The sequence below is a fragment of the Aristolochia californica genome, unplaced genomic scaffold, assembly GCF_029961685.1.
Source record: "Aristolochia californica isolate CCGP_79_NKW_82.1479 unplaced genomic scaffold, dmAriCali1.0.hap1 SCAF_1, whole genome shotgun sequence".
Classification (NCBI taxonomy): Eukaryota; Viridiplantae; Streptophyta; class Magnoliopsida; order Piperales; family Aristolochiaceae; genus Aristolochia; species Aristolochia californica.
The window spans coordinates 11,454,054-11,474,427 of record NW_027181770.1 but is presented as its reverse complement, the minus strand read 5'-3'; the positions used below and the strand labels follow the sequence as shown (position 1 = coordinate 11,474,427).

The following is a 20,374-nucleotide window of genomic DNA, read 5'->3' as shown; positions in this document are numbered from 1 at the left end:
AAAACATAAAAAACAAGAGAATCTCTTAATCTTTACAGTACACTTAATTACAATATAATCTTTAAACCCCAAATTAAGTAAAATAACCATTATTACTACACGAATAAATTATTTAATATATAATTAAATATATTAAAATATTTATTAATTGAATTAGATATTTTATTATGCATTAATATGGTAATTACATGAGCCAATGAAATACGCACATGATTAATTACAAATAATAAATAAATAATGTTATAAATAAAAAAATAAAAGTAATAAGTTGAGTTATTAATTTATTAATAATATATGATATACTTTAACCTAAAAATGAATAATTTAAGAGAAAAAATTGATCTAATCATAAATTTAACACACTATATATTTGTACATAATATATTTTATATATTATTAATTAATAATATATTATCAGAAAATTTAAAACTATTGGTTTAATTAACTATAACAATCGAATAATTATGCCAAAATAATTTATCAAATATTTATTTTAAAAATATTTTAATTATGACTATTAAATCACTATTTTAATATAGTAATTATAAAATAAATGTATTAAATAAATAAAATAATTATTTTATAAATTAATGATTTTGATGACGATAGTTTTAAACTATCGTCGTCTTCCTCAAGGGCGAAAAACTATCGTTGTCTTCCTCAGGGGCGAGCCAGCGGGCAACGGCGACGGCGACGGGCCAGTGGGCAACGGCGATGGCGGCAAGCAACGCCGATAGAGGCGGCGCTCCGACGGTACGTAGAGAGGGAGAAGAGAGGGAGGCCGAGAAGCTCTGCAACAGATGCTCGACCTCCCGTACTCTGCGACGGAGGTTGAGAGGGAGAGGAGAAGAGGATGGCTGTTAAACTGAAGCCGATGGCTGAAATCAAAGCCGAATGGGGAAATCGATGCCGAATCGAAGTAGATGTTAAGAAATCGAAACCCAAATGTCAAAATCGAAGAAAACCGAAACTGAAACAAGAGAAATCTCAAGAAATTGGAAGGTCTTTTGGGGGAAAAAATAATAGCGTGAGGGAGAAGGGAGTTAGATGCCGAAAAGAAGAAGAGAGGGAGAAGAGACAGAAAGATAAGAGAGAGGGAGAAGCAAGCGGGAGGTTCAGAGGAAGAGTGAGTTCGAGAAGGAGAAAGACGTTCACAGCGAGAGATAAAGGCAGTAGAGAGGGAGACCGGAGAGGGACGACGGAGACGAAAGAGAGAGCAAAAAGCTCAGGCTTCAGGGAGACGACAAAGGGGCAACGGGAACGAGAGCGAGGTGCGGGAACGAAATGAGGAGAAATGAGCAAGACTGTCCGAGCTAAAGAGAGCCCGCACGAGAGTCATATAGATGATTCTCAAAATCGGGCAGAAAACACTTTCCGCCGTTTACTTTTGAGACATGAACTCTTGAGTCATGTATGTTCATGTACATATCATCAGGACATGAACTATATAATGCACATGAAGATCATATCCTAAGTCATGTGCACTAACCCCCCTTATAGAAGATCGTCCGTGGCAAGAATAGCTGGGGACGGCGAGAGAAAGAAAGGATCAAGGAGATAAAAGAGCCACCAACACGCTTCCGAAGACAAATTCTTCCCGCAAGCAATACACGAAACAAGCACCCGCACCCTAGCCGATGCAAGAAAAACAGAAAACAAATTCGGCCGAGCGTTGATTTCGAATTCCAATCTTCCTCCTCGATTCTCCTTCCCTGCTCTCTAGAGTTTTTGAGATAAGAGACTATCAACACAGGCTGGATTTCAAGAAGGCGGGCATCCACGGCGTCATTAACCAGAATTCAATCGCTTCTCAGGTCCGCCTTCGTGCCTTCTTTCTCTTTTTCGTTTTTTCCCTTCTCCGTTTTTATTATCTCCCTCGTCTCCACCGTTTTAACTTTAAACCCTCAACTGATCCCTCCAAGAATTACAAATTTACTCGAATGCATCGTCACGTGTATGTACCACGTGTGAAATAGAAAAGCATATTTTTCTGTCCCAATGTGATAAAATTATAATTACTGCGTTTTAACCTGTAGTTAAGCTTAACCTTCTTATTATTCCCTTTCTTGTATGGTACGTACTCGAAACACCGGGTCTTTAAAAGGGAAATCTTGTTGACCAGCCCACACGACTTTTCACCTGCGCATGTCTCGCGCACGTTTCGCTAAGGGAGTGTTAGAAGATAATATTTAAACCCCAAATTAGGTAAAACAAATATGATTACTATATAAATAAGTAATTTAATATATAATTATATAATATTAATTAATTAATTAATTAATTAGATATTATATTATTTAATGATCACAGTTTATTGTATATTAATATAGTAATTACGTGTGCACATGATTAATTATAAAAAATAAAATAAATAAATAAACAAAAAAATTTGATCAAATACTAACTTTAACACACTATATCTTTACGTATTAGTGCATCGTCCGGAGGAAAAGTAGCAGCACTAGAGGTGGTTGGAGCGGACGAAATTGCATTGTCCGGAGAAAAAACAATGGTTGAGAATAGGATTTGCAAGTTTTTTTTTTTATAAAAAAAAAAATCACAGGTGCCAAACTCGCATGTGTGAATTGCACATGAGAGTTCGCACGTTGTGCGGCATGGGGCGTCGAGGGGGAAAAATAATTTTCCCCCTCAACTTAGGTATCTGAGGGGAGGGGGGGTTTTATGCGGCGTTGACGAGAGCAGTGGTCGACTGATCTACCGGCGGTAGCCAGCAGTAGGCAATAGGCAGTGGTAGGGGGTGACGACGACGGGAGAGGGTTCGAAGCAGCTACTCTGGTTGGGATACGACGAGGCCATGGCGAGGCTATGGGAGATGATAACGGGTGGCAAAGAAGGCGATGCATGGGGGGAAGGATTAGGTGCGACGACGGCAACAGCAGGGGCATCGACGACGAGAGGGAGAAGGGAGATGGAGGCCGAGAGGAAGGAAAAATAATTTGGAGGAAGAAAAGACGAGAGAAGAAGGAGACCAAGAGAGGGAAGAGTGAGGGAGAGAGACTTAAAAAAAACTCAATGAGGGTTCGACGCATCCCGCCTGCTTTATCTGGATGATTCATAATATACTACAGAATCCAGATTCCCGAAATTAAACTGTAGAAATGATTTTTGGATTCATCTGATTCATCAATATGAATCAGGCGTTGTTGCTTCACTAACGACATCAAGAGATGAACTGAGTAATATAGTTGAAGTTCATCTCTTGCATCAAGTTGACTAACCCCCCCTAAATCGCAGCCGTTGTTTTCTATCAAACAATTTTTTTAACATTGCCAAGTGAACCACCAAGAAAGTCACAACATGAGAGAATTTCTAGTATAGGGCTAAGTAATGGTTATTATTCTTGGCAGTGACAGCTTGGAAGAGCTGGTTCTTTGTGTTAATCTATTGCCTCGTCAGCAAACAAAAAAATAAAACAAAATAATTGCAGGCTTCCTTGCTTTTGGATTTTTAGCTAAGAAGTTATGTTGTATCATTTATTCTAAAGTGCTTCCGTCCTTCTTTGAGCATGTCATTTTTTTAATCAGGTAAATATTTGTTAAGATTATGGTGAAATGCAAGGAAACTCAATAGAGAAAAGGAGGACAAAAAGGAAATAGAAAGTTGGAAAATCATTGAAAAATGAAATTAAAGAATAGATTAAACAGATTGAGAATACTTCTGTGGGTAGCTTGATTGACATGGCAAAACTTGAACAAGTGTCTATTTTCAGTTCACCTATCTGTTTGACTTATTGTTTCTTTTCCCATGTATGTGGTAGTGTACTTCTCAATTCTTCACTTCTGCTATAATTGAGGCTCTTGCTACAACATAATGAATGGATGCAGTAGGGATGATGTATTCCATTATTTGAGTATCACATTATGGTAAAATGCAAAGAAACTCAATAGAGAAAAGGAGGACAAAAAGGAAATAGAAAGTTGGAAAATCATTGAAAATGAAATTAAAGAATAGTTTAAACAGATTGAGAATACTTCTTTGGGTAGCTTGATTGACATGGCAAAACTTGAACAAGTGTCTATTTTCAGTTCACCTATCTGTTTGACTTATTGTTTCTTTTCCCATGTATGTGGTAGTGTACTTCTCAATTCTTCACTTCTGCTATAATTGAGGCTCTTGCTACAACATAATGTGAATGGATGCAGTAGGGATGATGTATTCCATTATTTGAGTATCACATTAGTTGCTTTGTCTCACTCAATTTCATATCTGTTTCTAAAGATCCCGCACAATAGAGGAAGATAGTTGGAGAAAATTTAATTTAGGGACTTGAAAAAATTATTTTTTGGAGAAAGAATACAAAGTTATGGGAGCTAAGTTAGATGTGATGCTTAGGATGCATATCCCATAAAACCATGTGGCATGAACAGTTCCATAAAACCATGTGGCATGAACAGTTCCATCCTAAGAAAAAACTTATCATTGTAACTAAACTTGAGTTCTTCATAGAAGTCAATTGACAGCAAAACCTGAGATCAACCAATAGCAGTTTAGATAGTCTGGTCAGAGGTGTTTCAAGAGTCATGTAATCTCTAGGGATTCTGTTGGAAGATGGGCCCAAGCCTGTAAGGTATAGACCCACTATGTTTTAGTCATGTTACTCTTTTATTTATATTGCGTTATTTAATTATGTTATGACTTATCTTTAAATGTTTGAATTTGGGTGTAATTGGGACAAAGGTAGTTTAACTGTAGTTGGACTCTACTATTTTCTTCTATTATAAATAGAGGTTCATGTTCTTTGATTATATGAAGTCAATGAAGTATTTCTCTTTTTCATACATTCAACATGGTATCAGAGCAAGTTTTGTGAGTTGACACAGTCAACCCATAGAGGTAATGTGATCTTTTTTTATTTATTATCTCTAGCTGTTTAGGTTCGTATTTCTCTTTTTTCAATCCTTATGCCCGTTATTTGATTTACGTTTTCACCTCTATACTGAGCTTTTCATATTTCATATTATATAATGACGGAAAGATATTCGAGTCTACTTTCCAAAAAAAACATTTTTTTTCTAATCGGAGTTATCGACAAAGATAAATCGATATTTGAAGAAGCAAAGGTCAGATTGCAAAAGAGGTTCATGTTGGAGCAAATCAACTTCCGAGCTATTTTATGCTATCAAGAATGAGACTTTATAAGGAGAATTATATATCAAAAGAAAGATCTATAAGTCTATTTTTTTACCTATTCAACCAATTCTCTATCTGAGTTTTTTATATGGATATATTGATCTTAGAAGAGTCAATGGTCATGGTGGAAAAATGGGAAAGAGTACTTAGTTCAGAAAAGACTGAAATATATCAGATTATATATCTCAATAGAAGTATATTTTATGATGAGAATTTATACTTGGATGAAATATATTTAAGTCTAGTTTCATAAAGAGAAAATTTTATATCAATATGATCTATATTTAAGGATATATTTGCATTGGAAGAATCAAAGGTCATACCGGTATTCTGTTGCATTGAAAAATCCTAATTTAAACCGATTCTTTTGCGTCACTTTTTGAGTTACTGTTATTGATCAACTATATCAGGAAATATTTCACTTACCCCTTTTTTTGGTTACTACATCTATGTTATTTGGTTCAAGCTAGGAACATTGCCATTACCTCCCAGCTTGAGGGGGAGAAGTAGAAGAAGTACAAGAAAGAAATATTTTATTCCATATGTTGTGGTAAGTTTTATGTGACCAAAATATTCAAGAAAGGGGACCACAAAAGATGAAGCTTTTGCGTCTAAGAATAATTTTTTTGTAGCAAAGAAATTGAAGATCAAGAATCATGACTCGTAATAATAACTGTGGTAACTATTGGTGATACCTAACTTGGCTTGACTCGATTCTATTTCTCCGGTTGGATTATTACTTTGAGGCCCATTTCAGCTGCAGCTATTGTGACTCTTTGGATGAGACATTATTATTGAGACGTGGTGGCCTCAGCATCCTATCTTCCTATTTACACGTTATCTATTGGTTATTTGACAACCTTACTCATATCATCCTTTATTTGACTCTCACATACATCTTTGAGGCAACCTTTTGCATGTTACTTCGGTTGGGAGTTTAAGTCCACTATGGTTAGGTGTTTTATGTCTATTATGGTTGGGTGTTTTAAGTCCATTGAGTCTTATATATATATATATACCCTTGGGTCTTTTATCGCCGTCTTGTGAATGACAGGTATTATCCATTTATCATATCTTTTATTGTCGTCTTGTGAATGACTGTCATTTATCACATATCACGTCTTTTATCGTCGTCTTGTGAATGACAGACATTTATCACCAATTTCTACCTGTGAGAGTTGATGCCCGGGTTGAGACACCGTGATGAAGGAGCTTATTACTACATATATGTTACCCCCCTTAATTGACATTTATTATTCCTACCACTTGAGAGTCTTTTCCTCCTTGAGGCTTTAGGAACATGGCTTCACAAAATCTCTCTCCCACTTTTTTTTTCTCTCTCTATCTCTATCTCTCTCATGTAAGAACTATATCACTTGAACAAATGTATCATAATAATGACAAGCCAGCCTTTACTCAATTGATCACATGCTTTGAGTTGCGTTATGCAATTAACTTCTATTGAGATTATAGCACTTTGAGTTAAGTGTGAACACTTCTACATGTGTTGTAACTACCTGATTAAGGGCACCATGGTAATATGCAAATTTTCATTTATAACGGCAATATACAGTTTTTTGTCGTCTGATACTTAATCCATCCCACAACTTATTTGATCTGGGTGGTCACTGGTGGTGCTATGAAAGTTTAATTTCAATGACTAGGAGAAAGTTTTAACAAGCTTTTTTTTGTCCTGAATTTTTATGAAAGTGCTCCCTGCATTCGAGACATCGATATTCTTTTTTGCACTACTAAAATTGTCACTAGTCAATTCTTATGACTTAGGTAGTAGATGGAGAAATTTTTGTGAACTTAATCTAACCATATTACTTCACATGTACAGGAACCATGGCAAGCCATAGTATTTACCCATAGATAGAAAATGGGAGAAAGTTTTTATCACTTAATGGGCTATAGTGACAATTGTATTTTTGTGGTCCTGAGTCATGTGTATGAGGCGAGCATGGACACGGAATTGCCATGTGACTTATGACTACATTTTTTTAATAAGTAAAGCATAGTGTCTAATTGATATGGAAATGAAACGAATTGCTCGTTTAAAATACTGCAAACCGTGGTGAAACAGTTGAATTACCAAATTTGGCCTTTTGAGCCACGCTCTCTTTTGGTGCTCTGCTTTTGGGTGTTTCTAGAGAAGTATTGATGAGTATGATCCGATGTTATTATTTGTTGGGAATGTAAATAATTGTGCAACATATAGCTGATGCTCTGGGCTAAGCGGAGTTGATTGCTGTCTCTTGTTATTAGGCCCGCCCTTCAAAGCTTGCTCCTTGTGCTTAGGCATAATAAGATTCATCACTTAAAAAAGAAAGTTGTCCATCTTGCAAAATTTTCTCTTTCAAGCAAAAGGGTAATCAACCTTTGTGAATAAGTAAATTTTGCCTTTGTGGTGTGTTGTTGTTTGGCATGCATGGTTTTATTTATGGTAATTTAATAATTTTTATTTTTTATTTTTTTTAAAATGAAGTGAATTAACATCTTATTGCTTGAAATCGGGTGAAAGAATTGTATTTGTTAGACTTGGACTCATTTAACAATCTCTGGTAATTTTTTATCTATATGTAGTACAATATGCAAGAGCAATATATTTTCAAGATGTATTAGCAATTCAGATGTGGTAAAATTATTGACTATTATGTTTTAATGAAATTTTGCATGTACAACTGTAAGTTTTTTGTATTAAATATTTGATTGACTTATATTTATGCTATTTTTATTTTTATGATTACATTGTTTACATAGTACGTTGAATAATTAATAGTTTAAGAATAAATATTTAAATATTTTACAAATAATAATTTCATTAAATATTTTGATATTATAAAAGTAAGTATTTGTGTATTATTTTACTTTATATATATATATATAATTAATAAATTAATATTATTTTGATATTATTAACTTAATTATTAGTAATTAGACTAACTCTATGTTATATTATTTTATTTTTATATATTTAATTTATAAAATAATTAATTTAATTAATTTTTTATTAAGTTATCACAAGTTAAAATATATCTTAGTTTATTAATAAAAAATTTAAGTACAACTATCATAAGAATTAATAGATTAACTTTATATAATAAATTATCATTTTTATATACTATTTGATATTTAGATATTACATAATTACAATTTGATTATAATTTTAATATTATAAAAGTAAGTATTTATTTAATTATTATATTTAATATATTAAATTAACTAATATTAATTAAAATTTCTAAGTATTTCGTAATTTATTACAAGTTAAAATCTATCTTTTAGTTTATTAATAAAAAATTTAAGTAAAAGTTATACAAATAAGTACTTTACACTACACTTTCTATTGTGTATATTAACAGAAACAAATACTTTATATTGTATTTTCCATTATGGACACTAACACAAATAAGTAATTTATTTTTACTTTCCACCACACTTACAAAGTGCACTAACCCCCCTATTGATACAGCCATGAATATAGTATATATTTTAGGAGAAAAAGACAACTATGGGGAAGTTTTTCTTGGGCCCTATTAGTGCCCTCTTTCACTTAATGTGGGTAAAATGTACTAAAACCCATTAGTACCGTTAGTACCCTCCGTAATTGCTCTTTCACTTAAGGTGGGTAAAATGTACTAAAACCGTTAGTACCCTCCGTAAGTAGGGAGAGAGAGTAAATAACAAATATAAATACTGTCCCCCGTTTTATGCATAACGCGAGGAAAAGTGAATTTAGACGGGTCGACCGATGAATTCACTTTCCCTCCATCAATTACGTCCGGGTCGGGAGGGCCGTCGAACGAAACGTTTTTGGGGAAAAAAAATTTCTGCACTCTCGCTCTGGACCTTCGGCGATGTCAATCGCCCCCTCACCTCTCCCCAGCGCTCGCTGATTCTCTTCCTCTCGCCGTCCCCAGCCGTCCCCAGCACCGACAACCTTTGGCGACTTCTCTCCCCCCCTGCAACCTCTCCGGCTCGATTCGAAAGAAACTAGGTAAACCCTTCTTCCTGTAAAAGGTTTTCTTCTTTTTGTGTATCTCTCGACCATAGAAAAACGTCGAATCCTCCCTCTCCGTCTCTTCCAAGTTCAAGCCAGGGTTTTTCTCTTGCCGGCTGGTTGTGCGCCTCTATCTGGTTTCATGACGCTGCCCTGCTGCAGCTCGAAGGAACTCTGGCTCGCCCACATCCATCCTTCTTTTCGAAGCGAAATTTTTTTTACAGGTAACTTTCTCTTACCACGTTTTGTTGGAAAACGGGGTGTGTCTGAGAACCTCATTTGCCGAGCAAACATCCGTAATTTACCTGAGAAAAATGCAAACTATGCCGGAAAGAGGAAGTACTCTGGTGCATTAACATCGGTTCGACGAGCTTTAGAAGTGGAAAGCGATATTGATAAAGCCTTAAATTCTTTCTTAGGAAAACTCAGCCCAAAAGAACAAACTGTGCTTCTCAAGGAACAGCGGGATTGGAGATGCGCCATTCGTATCTTCCGATGGATTAAGTCTCAGAAGGATTATGTGCCAAACGTTATTCACTATAATGTCGTCCTGCGGATTCTTGGTAGGGCGCAGCAGTGGGATGAGCTTCGTCTTTGTTGGATTGAAATGGCAAGAGATCGTGTCTTTCCCACCAATAACACTTATGGAATGCTAATTGATGTTTATGGGAAAGCGGGACTGTTACATGAATCACTGCTGTGGGTCAAACATATGAAAATTAGGGGAATTTTCCCCGACGAAGTTACTATGAATACTGTTCTCCAGGTTCTAAAAGATGCTGGTGAGTTTGATCGAGCTTATCGTTTCTATAAGGATTGGTGTATGGGCCGAGTTCAACTAGAGAATCTTGAATTTGAGTCTGTTGATTTGGATTCAGTTATGGCTCCAATGAGTCTTAAACATTTTTTGTCTACTGAGCTTTTTAAGGCTGGTGAGCGCATTCCACCTTCAAAGATTTTGTCTTCTGATGAGCAGGGTTCAAACCGAAAGCCTCGGATGGTTGCAACTTACAACACTTTGATTGACTTGTATGGAAAGGCAGGTCGTTTGGAGGATGCTTCTGATGCTTTTGCAGAGATGTTGAGGTTAGGTGTAGAGCCTGATACAGTTACTTTTAACACCATGATCCATATTTGTGGGTCTCATGGACATCTATCTGAATCAGTGTCTTTGCTCAATAAAATGGAAGAGAAGGGGTTTAAACCTGACACTAAAACTTATAATATATTCTTGTCTTTATATAATGATGCTGGTGATATTGAAGCTGTATTTAAAAGTTATAGGAAGATCAAAGAGTCTGGTCTCTATCCTGATACCATTACATATAGAACAATGGTCCAGATATTGTGCAAGAGAAAGATGGTTGAAGAAGTGGATAATGTATTAGAGGAAATAGAGAGAGCTCATATAGATGTTGACCAGCAATTGCTGCCCCTTGTTATGGATCTGTACATTAACGAGGGGTTGTTGGAGAAGGCAAAACTCTTTTTTGACAAGCACTGTACTAGGGAAGGGATCTCATCAAAAAATTATGCTGCAATCATGGATGTCTATGCAGAGAGGGGCCTCTGGTCTGAAGCTGAGGCAATATTTTTCCAAAAGAGAGATTCTTCACAAAGGAAGGATTTAGTGGAATACAATGTGATGATAAAGGCATATGGGAAAGCTAGGCTCTATGACAAAGCCCTATCTGTGTTCGGGAGCATGAGAAGTTCTGGAACTTGGCCAGATGAGTGTACATATAATTCTCTTATTCAAATGCTGGCAGGTGGAGAGTTGCCAGATAATGCAAAGGACCTCTTGGGAAAAATGGTTGAGGCAGGAATGAGACCTCGGTGTGAAACCTTTTCTGTTATTATTGCAAGTTTTGCCCGCTCAGGTCAAATTTCTGATGCAGTTGAGATCCTCCAAGAAATGCTGAGAGTTGGTGTTGAACCTAATCATGTCATCTATGGAGCTTTAATAAATGCATTTGCTGAAACTGGCAAAGTTGACGAAGCCTTTCGTTATTTCCGCATGATGGAGGAATCTGGCATTCCTGCAAATCAGATAGTGCTTACTTCGTTAATCAAGGCTTACAATAAAGTTGGCTTTTGGAAAGAAGCACAAAAGATTTATGGGAAGATGAAAGATCTGGAGGGCGGCCCTGACATTATTGCATCAAATAGTATGATTAATCTGTACTCTGATCTTGGGATGATTCAGGAGGCTGAGTCCATTTTTAATGCTCTGAAACAAAAAGGTCTTGCTGATGGGATTTCATTTGCAACTATGATGCACCTTTACAAAAGCATGGGCATGCTTGATGAAGCAATCAACATTGCCGAAGAGATGCAGGAGTCAGGTCTATTGATTGATTCTACTTCCTTTAACAGTGTCTTGACATCTTATGCCACTAATGGGCAACTGAGGGAGTGCGGAGAACTTCTACATCAGATGTTGAGTAGGAAACTGTTGCCTGATTGGACAAGTTTTAAAATAATGTTTATAGTGTTGAAGAAAGGAGGAATTCCAACTGAGGCAGTGACTCAGCTTCAAACTGCCTATGAAGATGGGAATCCCTTTGCAAGGCAAGCAATAATAACTTTGGTGTTTTCTGTTGTAGGCTTGCATACTGAGGCATTGGAGTCATGCGAGGCCTTTGCAAAGGCTAAAGTTGCTTTTGATTCATATGCCTATAATGTTGCCATTTATACTTATGGTGCTTCAGGAGATGTAGATAAGGCCTTAACTATGTATATGAGAATGCAAGATGAAGGGGTGGCGCCTGACATAGTGACTTACATCAATCTTGTGGGTTGTTATGGGAAAGCCGGACTGGTGGAAGGTGTAAAACGGGTTTATGGTCAAATGAACTATGGAGAGATTGAGCTTAATGAATCACTGTTTCATGCTATAATAGACGCATATAAAGATGCAGGGAGACATGACCTTGCAGAATTGGTTGATCAAGAAATGAGATTTAGTTTTCCTGAAGAAGAAGCAACTGAATCAGTAAATTTTGATGTAGAAGATTCTTAATATTGCTGGTACTTGACATCTGAATGATGTTGAGGATAATGTGGACATTCAAAGATGTACTCAAAGGGACTCTGCAGTACAATCTGCAAGAGCATTGTATTTTTGAGATGTATTAGCAATTCAGATGTGGCAAAATTATTGATTATTATGTTTTAATGCCATTAAATATTTTTTGTGTTGTATTTTGTATGTACAGTTGTATTTTTTAGATTAAATAGGTGATTGAGTTATATTTGTATTGTTTTTTATTTTTATTATTATGATGTTTGTGTAGTACGTTGGGTAATGAATTTAAATAAATATAACAACGTATATATGTTAGTTTAAGAGTGAGAATTTAAACACTTTTAATATAATAATTGCATTAAGTTTTTGGATATTATAAAAGTAAGTATTTGTGTAAATATTTTACTTTTTCTAAATTATGTTAATAAATTAATATTATGTTGATATTACTAATATGTATTAAGTTAATAACTATTTTATAATATATTTTTTTTTATAATTATTTCATATTTAGATATTACAAAATTACAATTTGATTACAGTTTTAATAATATAAAAGTAAACATTTGTTTAATTGTTATATTTAATATTTTATTTATTAACTAATATTAATTTAATTTTCTGAAAGTCAGATATATCAAAATATTTTATTTAATAAATAATCTATCTGAACGTTATACCGCACTTTCCATTGTGTACACTAACACAAACAAGTACTTTACACTGTATTTTCTATTGTGTACACTAATACAAACAAGTACTTCACTTTTACTTTTACTTTCACTGGGGAAAATACTTACACTTTCCCTCCCACTTTCCCCAGCACTTATAAAGTGCACTAACACCCCCTTGACGATGCTGATGTTATCTAAGAAATCATCGTTGATGAAGAAGGTACCACTTCTCCTTGTCTACTTGTAATTTCACTTTTTCAAGGTACTCATATACAACTGTTGGAAACTTGGAACAAATCTTCCGGATGCGGACGAAACTGTTGGTTCGGATACAGACTTCGGTAATTCCCATCAGTCTTAGTCTATTTTCATTTCATGAATCTTGGGATGTTACTTGTTCTCTTCGATCCAGGTTTGAGTATCCTATTTTTGGATTGGTTTGGTTATGCATATAAGACTTTATTGATTTACCATTGGAACTTGACATTTTTGTTTATTTTTCTAACTATCTTCGACTTCTCTGTTTTGTAGAAGAACCCGATGACTCTCTTCATACATTTACTGGGCCACACTGGCAAGTTCTCTTCTTGTTATTGATTTTTTCTTCTAGTAAATAGCATTGTATTGTCATGCGCATCGATTATGAATCAGGTGGTAGCCATTGTACTTGCACACGAACTCCTTGATCCTTCCCACATGATTTTATTCACCCTGTTAGTTCTAGTTGTTATTGTGAACTTTCCAGTGAGGAATGCTTAGGTGTCTGCCTCAAACAACTACTCTCTCAGATGCCCAGAATACATGCACCCAGATATTCTTGAATCGAATTCACTATTTTCATATTTGTAGGACTAGAAGGTAAAAAGTACTAAGTCAAATTGATTATCAATTTTACAGAGGTTTAGGGTATGGTCTTGTTCTAAATTATATGTTTGACTGTTTATGAGCTTAAATTTTCGTTAGATGATAAAATTGTCTGTTGTGTTATATTTTTATTTGTTTGCATCTAAACAGCATCAATTAGGTTCCTTTACTTTCTGTGAATCACATTTTATTTAAGCAAAGTATCCAATTTTATGTTGATCTCATGAACTTGCCTTTTAGGCATTAGAGAGAGTCATACAGTTCCTTTCCAAAACCAACTGAACATTTACCCCTTATTTGCTAGGTACTGTAACAAAAAAGTATAAGTTTGTCATGCTGATGTATGAGGTCATGTTAATCCCTTCTGATGGCATATGGTCTCATCTCTCATGGATTTTCATTTATCCGACAGAAGATATCATCCTTGGAATTGTTTGTTCAATTTTACTTATTATTCTCCATCTTGTGTACTTTGTATAGATGAACTTTATGTGGTTGCATGTAGTCCAACTGATACAACACTAGTGGCCATTGGAGGTGGAGATGATTAGGGATTTATATGGAAGATTGGTCAAGGAGATTGGGCTGTAGAGCTTCTAGGTATGTTTGAAAAATAGGGGTATCATTGATTTTTTTTTTTTTTTTTTGGCTATTGGTTTTGTTAAGGAATAGTCCCACATGGATTAGTGAATACAAAGATCTCGAGTTTATTCGTTGGGAAAGAGACATCCTAAATTGGCTTGTCATTTTGGGATAGGCATTGGACCCAACTTCACATGATATCAAAACATGTACTCATATGTGGACCTCCACCCAAATTATCTACATGTAAAGTCGCAAAAGAGGGCCTACACGTGCGGGGGAGTGTTAAGGCATAGTCCCACATGGATTAGTGAATACAAAGATCTTGAGTTTATTAGTTGGGAAAGAGGTTTCCGAAATTGGCTAGTCATTTTGGAATGGGCTTTGGACTCAACTTCACAGATTTCTTATCTGGTGTTTTACTTTTCTATGTGTTTATTTAGGAATTTCAAGCTGTTCATTTTTTATCTGTCTTTTTATCTCAGGTCACAAGGATTCTGTTGCATCCTTATTAGTGTTTAGTGCTGATGGACAGTTACTAGCTTCTGGAGGCCTTGAGGGACTTATTCAAATTTGGGACTCAACTACTGGTAGTCTGAACGGTGAACTTGAGGGACCTGGTTCAGGGATCGAGGTATGATGTAGAGAACACATATCTGATGTGGGTTTTGTACTGGCTACAGCTGAAGTTGAAGGTTATATTTTTTGGCATGTCACAAATTATATCTTAATCCTTGTTTCTGAATTTGCAGTGGCTTAAGTGGCATCCAAGAGGACATTTGGTTTTGGCCGGCTCAGAGGATTGAACAGTATGGATGTGGCATGCTGACAGAGATGCCCTCCTTAATATGTTCTCTGGTCATTCTAGTTCTGTTACTTGTGGTGATTTTACACCTAATGGTATTCAACTACTCTAGTTTGGATTTTTTTCGTAAGTTTTCTTGAGTTGTCAGGGGCTCCTGAAAAGTGTACCCTCTTTTTATATTGCTTCTTGAAGGTAAAACCATTTGTACTGGCTCTGATGATACATCTTTGAGGATATGGAATCCAAAGAGCGGAGAGAACACCCATGTTGTTAGAGGCTAGTTATTGAAATGTCTGACTCATTATTATCTGTTTAGTTTCTTTCAACAGGAGCTTAACCTAGCTTTTTCTTCTGATTTTGATCAGTATGCATTCAATTGTTCTTGTTATACTTCTCCATAAAAAAATTAGTGAATGTTGCGGTATTTTGGCATAGTACAAGTCTTTTGCTTCGTCTTGGTCTTGTTCTTTGATGTAATTAGCTTGTCTGTTTGCTGACTCTCTTGGCTACAGTGACTCTATTTTGGAAGCTAAACCATGTTTTTACTTGTGATGATAATTAGTATGCGTTCAATTGATTTTGTTGTACTTCTCCGTAAAAGATAATTAGTGAATGGTGGTATTTTTGGTACAGTTGAAGTCTTTCGCTTTGTCTTGGTTTTATTCATTGGTGTATTTAGCTTACCTCTTTTGCTGACTCTCTTGGCTGTGGGAGTTTACTTCAACTAAGCTGCATGCCTTGCTTCACTGCTTCAGAATTTCCAGTTCCTTCATTGGTGGTTTGAAGGGGATTCTAAGTTGATCAGTTGGTGTAAGAAAGACTTGGAGCCCCCTTGATATTTTTGGCACTATTTTCATGAGATTCAGGACCTTTCTCTTCGTAGTGTTTTTTTTTTCCTTTTTCTGGATTCATTTTTCTTATCGAGCAAATTGTGCCGAGGGGTTAGCCTTCAATCTCTTGCTTTTAGGCAGTCCCTTCCTAGCTTTGCTTGTATAGCTTTTGCATTTTGCTTTAATGAATTCGCATCTTTTCCAAAAAAAAGGGGGAGGAATGTCATTGACAGCACTAGATGAGTGGTCTCCTATTATTATTGCTTGTGAGTAAGACCATTTGTTTGTGTGTGATTCCTGGCATCTGTAGATTATTGAAGTGATTTTCTTTAATTGGAACCTTAAAAATTTTTTTTAGCCTATAAACTTTCAACAGTATACATTTCATTTTCTTTCCTCTAGGCCACCCGTATCATAATGAAGGGCTGACATGTTTGGCAATAACATCTGATTCTGCTATTGCTATCACTGGTGCAAAGGATGGCTCTGCACGTATGGTGAATGTTATTACTGGAAAGGTATCATGCTTCTCTTCTTGTCAAGCATCTAGAATTTATTATATCAATCTCATTCGTTTTTTTACCTGTTTTTATCAAGAAATTTATGCGCTTGCTTTTCTTTAATCTATAAGGCACTTGCATCGCATATAAAATTTTATGAATACTCTTAAGAACTGGATCAAACTGCTAGTTTACCTGGTTGAGCATGAAATTGACTCCTTTTTGGTTGTTCCTTTTCCAGTTTTTACGCATATTGAAACCATTTTTCTCATAAAACTGGATGATGTGGCCATATTGTTGGGTTCAACAAGTGAACTAGTCCAGGCCTGGTAGAAGTGAATTTTCTTTGAGATTTAACAGATGAAAAATCAAAATGACAACTGTTGCAGAGAAGTTTTGATGGTCGGATACCATTACCTCCTAATGAGACTGGATGAACTTATCACTTAAGATGAACTAGACTTCATTTTAATGTGAGTATTATGGGTCAATCAGTGATTTCAAACTGGGACTGGAGAAGCCACCTGCTCGATGATCACTCTGGTTTTTGCAATATTGATTAACAACATAGCATTTATCATTTCAGAAGAACATAAAAATAGAAAGCATCAAAGTTGTTCCAAACCAGTTTTGTGCTCTCCATCATCATTTTTTCTTGCAGGCTCATTCATGAAGTTTGACAATTAATTTGAAAGATTTCTTTGTTCTTGAAACGATTCCTTAATTGAGAATTAAAAAATTGGTCTTGAAAAATTATTTTCTCATCATTATTTGAAAGTTGTATGTGCCATCATAGAAAAAGAAAAATGATGGGAAAATAAATTTTTATTTACCAATTTTCTTTATGAAAAATTTTCTTATTGGAAAAAATGCCTTTGACCAATTTTCTTGCGTTTGTGCCTTCTAACTTTATTTTTTCTAATTGTTTTCTATTGAATAAAAAACTCATCTTTCCCTTTCAATATTTTGTAAGACTAGAGAAATTAAGGTGAAACTTCTGTAATCCACCCAAAACCAGTGCAGACACCATAAACTGTTGGTCAAATGGAAATCTCTGTTGGGACTTTTCTCCTATGGTTTGGCATAAACACACCTTCAAGTGTCTCTGAAGTAAATGAAATATTGTCATGTCAAATTGCTGTTTCTTCTATGCAACACCGTTCAATTACAAGCATAAAGTTATGGGCCAAGACTTGAGTATGAGTAACACATTTACTAGCTTCTGAGCTGTAAGGAAATTCTGGTTTCAAGTTCCAAGAGAAGAACTGAACTTTCAGGTGTGGTTTTATAACTAGCAGTAGCTAACACAAGAAAAAAAAATCCTTTTAAAGTAATTATTCTCAGAAAAAAAGAAGAAATAACAGTGGTGATCCAGCGGCCAAAAGAGAATTTATATTGATCTTAAAAAGTTATCTGAAGTTACAACAGATTTTCCTTATTTATAGAATAAAACAACCTTTGACTTGCCAAAATTAGTTACATTACCAAAATAGATCATCTATCTGCACAAAATTCTTGGTCAAACCTCTAATATTGTGTGTTTTTGTGTGTGTCTGTGTGTGTGTGTAGTAATAGAGGTGGGTGGAACCATCGTGGTCATGAGTCACTCCACGATGGCCGTCTGTTCCAGGTTCCCCCAATTAACAGCCATTAACATTTAACTTTAGGTAGCTTGCAAGGGGAGGGAGGGACTCAGTGAAGAATGGTTTTGGGGGAGCGAGGGAAGAGGGAGGCCACCGATCTCCAATTCCCTCTAATGTAGGATGCATCTACTTTCTAGAACTCATGACTTTAATAAATATACTTATTAACCAAACAATTTCCTAAAAAGCTGATCAACGTTAATTGATTTAACAAGCTGATCACAACCATGGTTATCAATAGTAAGGCCTTCGTGAATATACCAACTGATCAACAGATTTAATCGTATGGAGTGCACTGAACTATATATCACAATCACGAATTGTAGAAGTTAGGACCCCATAAGAATGATTATAGGTTAACGTGGAAGAATGTTGAAACGGTAGAACATATTTCCCAAAATAAGTTAATTTTATTCAATTGAACACAACATATTTATATAAATTCGTGTCTCCAATCATGCCTTAAATCACACCTTCAATTATGCTTACAATCACTCCATAGTAAACTTTTTTGTTTTGATTTTACAGAATATTTCCTCTTCTGAAAGGAAGCTCAGACAGTTCATGCCAACACCCCCCTCAAGTTGGTGCGTACAAATATCTGATGCCTACCTTGCTTGTATAAGTTTTTTATGCATATTACGTTTGGACTGAGACAAAATATGACATACATCCGCTCTTCTTGAGCGTTCCATCGGGTGTGATCAACGGAAGTCTATTTGTACAATCCCATTCGGACGTTCGGTTCGGTCCGATTCGGTAATTCAGCTCGATCAAGTATGGTCTGAGTCAAATCTGGTCTTGTTGTCTTCTTCGTCGAGATTAATTCGAGACAGTCTTCGGTGACGACAAAACGTCTTTGGTTTTGTGGTCACGACAGAGCGTATTCGGTAATATGGTGACGACATTGATCTTCGGTTGGTGACGACAGAGCATCTTCGGTGATGGGTGATGAAAAAGTGTTTTCGGTGATGACAAAGCGTCTTCGGTGACGACAAAGCATCTTCGGTGACGATAGAGCGTCTTTGGTCATGATGACTACAGAGCAGACCTACTCTGGTCTTCTCCTAGCCGCTAAGACATTGCTCCATACTCCAGTCTTAACTCACGTTGGATGTAGACTCCCCCTCACGCTGGTGCTCTCGTTCATGAGATCTGGCGAGTCGCACCAAAATCTTGGGCACATTTATTGAGGCAGAAAATAAGTAGCCCGAGTCATGTTGACCAAGGCCGAGTTGACTCGGTCCGAGTTGGTCTTGGTTGACTCAGTCTGCTGGTGCACTCTGTCGGCTGGGAACTCGGGCGCGCTGAACAGGCCGAGTTGACTCGGGCGCGCTGAACAGGCGCTCAATTAAATCAAGTTTTCCTAACTTCGGAAACTTATATTTCTACAGTAAGTTTTCTTCGTCTCGCGAACGGAAACAGAACTCGGCTCTTCGGGAGGATACTTTCCCCGCGAGAGTTCGGATCCTGCTGTTGACGCCATGTTCGTCCTCCCAAAACGGCAACTTCAACTTCGTCTTTTCCTCAGCACCGAAAAAGAGGGAAACACTTTCTTCCTCCCCGATTCTCGGCGGAAACAGCGCGGTGAAAAAAACAGAGAAACATTCCGGATATAGCCAGCATCAGAATTTTATTTTTCTCTCGGGTGCTTAGTCGTCTTCTTCGGCGACTGTGGAGCGTCTTTTTTCGCTTCCGTTCTCGCGAAACCATGCCTCCATACGTGAAACCAGCTTCAATCGAATACCCGTTCGTCGGTGAGCGAGAGAAACGCGGAGGCCAAGGATATAGACGACCTTCGTGTAAACGGGATCAAGGACACTACTCTGGGTGCCGCTCTTAGCGTTTCGGGCGAGCTTTTTGCCGCATTAAGGATCTTTACGTATCCGCGAATGAGGCCCACGATTTCTCTCTCTACGCCCATCTCTGCTACCAGCATGAGATAAGCAGGAGAATGGCGGACCCTGCAAATGGGATCGCCCATCATATATGTGAAGAGAGACATCTTCCCACTGGGACCAACCTCACACCTTCTCTCCAACGCCTCCACGCCAGAGCAATCTCGCTCTGCGTCCAGCTCTCTCTCTACCACGACGCTTCCCGCAGCTTCACGGCTCTCATAGCACAGAGAGTCGGTATTTCACCGCAGTGGATCGCCGTCTCTCTAGTCGTGAGACAGAAGAAGAAGATAGCTATCGACGAATACACGAATTTCGACGAGATTTCGAGAGAAGGACGGTTTCTTTCAGGCTGTCTTAAAGCGGTCGAACATTAGGCGTGGAAGAAGGCGGCAC

The 20,374-nt window shown here is 36.7% G+C and overlaps 1 protein-coding gene and 1 pseudogene across 2 annotated transcripts; both read left to right on the top strand.

The window, feature by feature from the left end:
- Window positions 1–8,628: 8,628 nt before the first annotated feature.
- Window positions 8,629–20,355, top strand: LOC137946374 (uncharacterized; annotated as a pseudogene).
- LOC137945016 (pentatricopeptide repeat-containing protein At1g73710) lies at window positions 8,977–12,354 on the top strand. Of its 2 annotated transcripts, XM_068790891.1 has the most exons (2): window positions 8,977–9,378; window positions 9,574–12,354. In XM_068790891.1, the coding sequence occupies exons 1-2, from the start codon at window positions 9,297–9,299 to the stop codon at window positions 12,174–12,176; spliced, it is 2,685 nt and encodes an 894-aa protein (XP_068646992.1). In that variant the 5' UTR covers window positions 8,977–9,296; the 3' UTR covers window positions 12,177–12,354. The 2 variants fall into 2 exon arrangements, with proteins under 2 accessions (XP_068646992.1, XP_068646984.1); XM_068790883.1 differs by having other exon boundaries at window positions 8,977–12,354.
- Window positions 20,356–20,374: the final 19 nt, after the last annotated feature.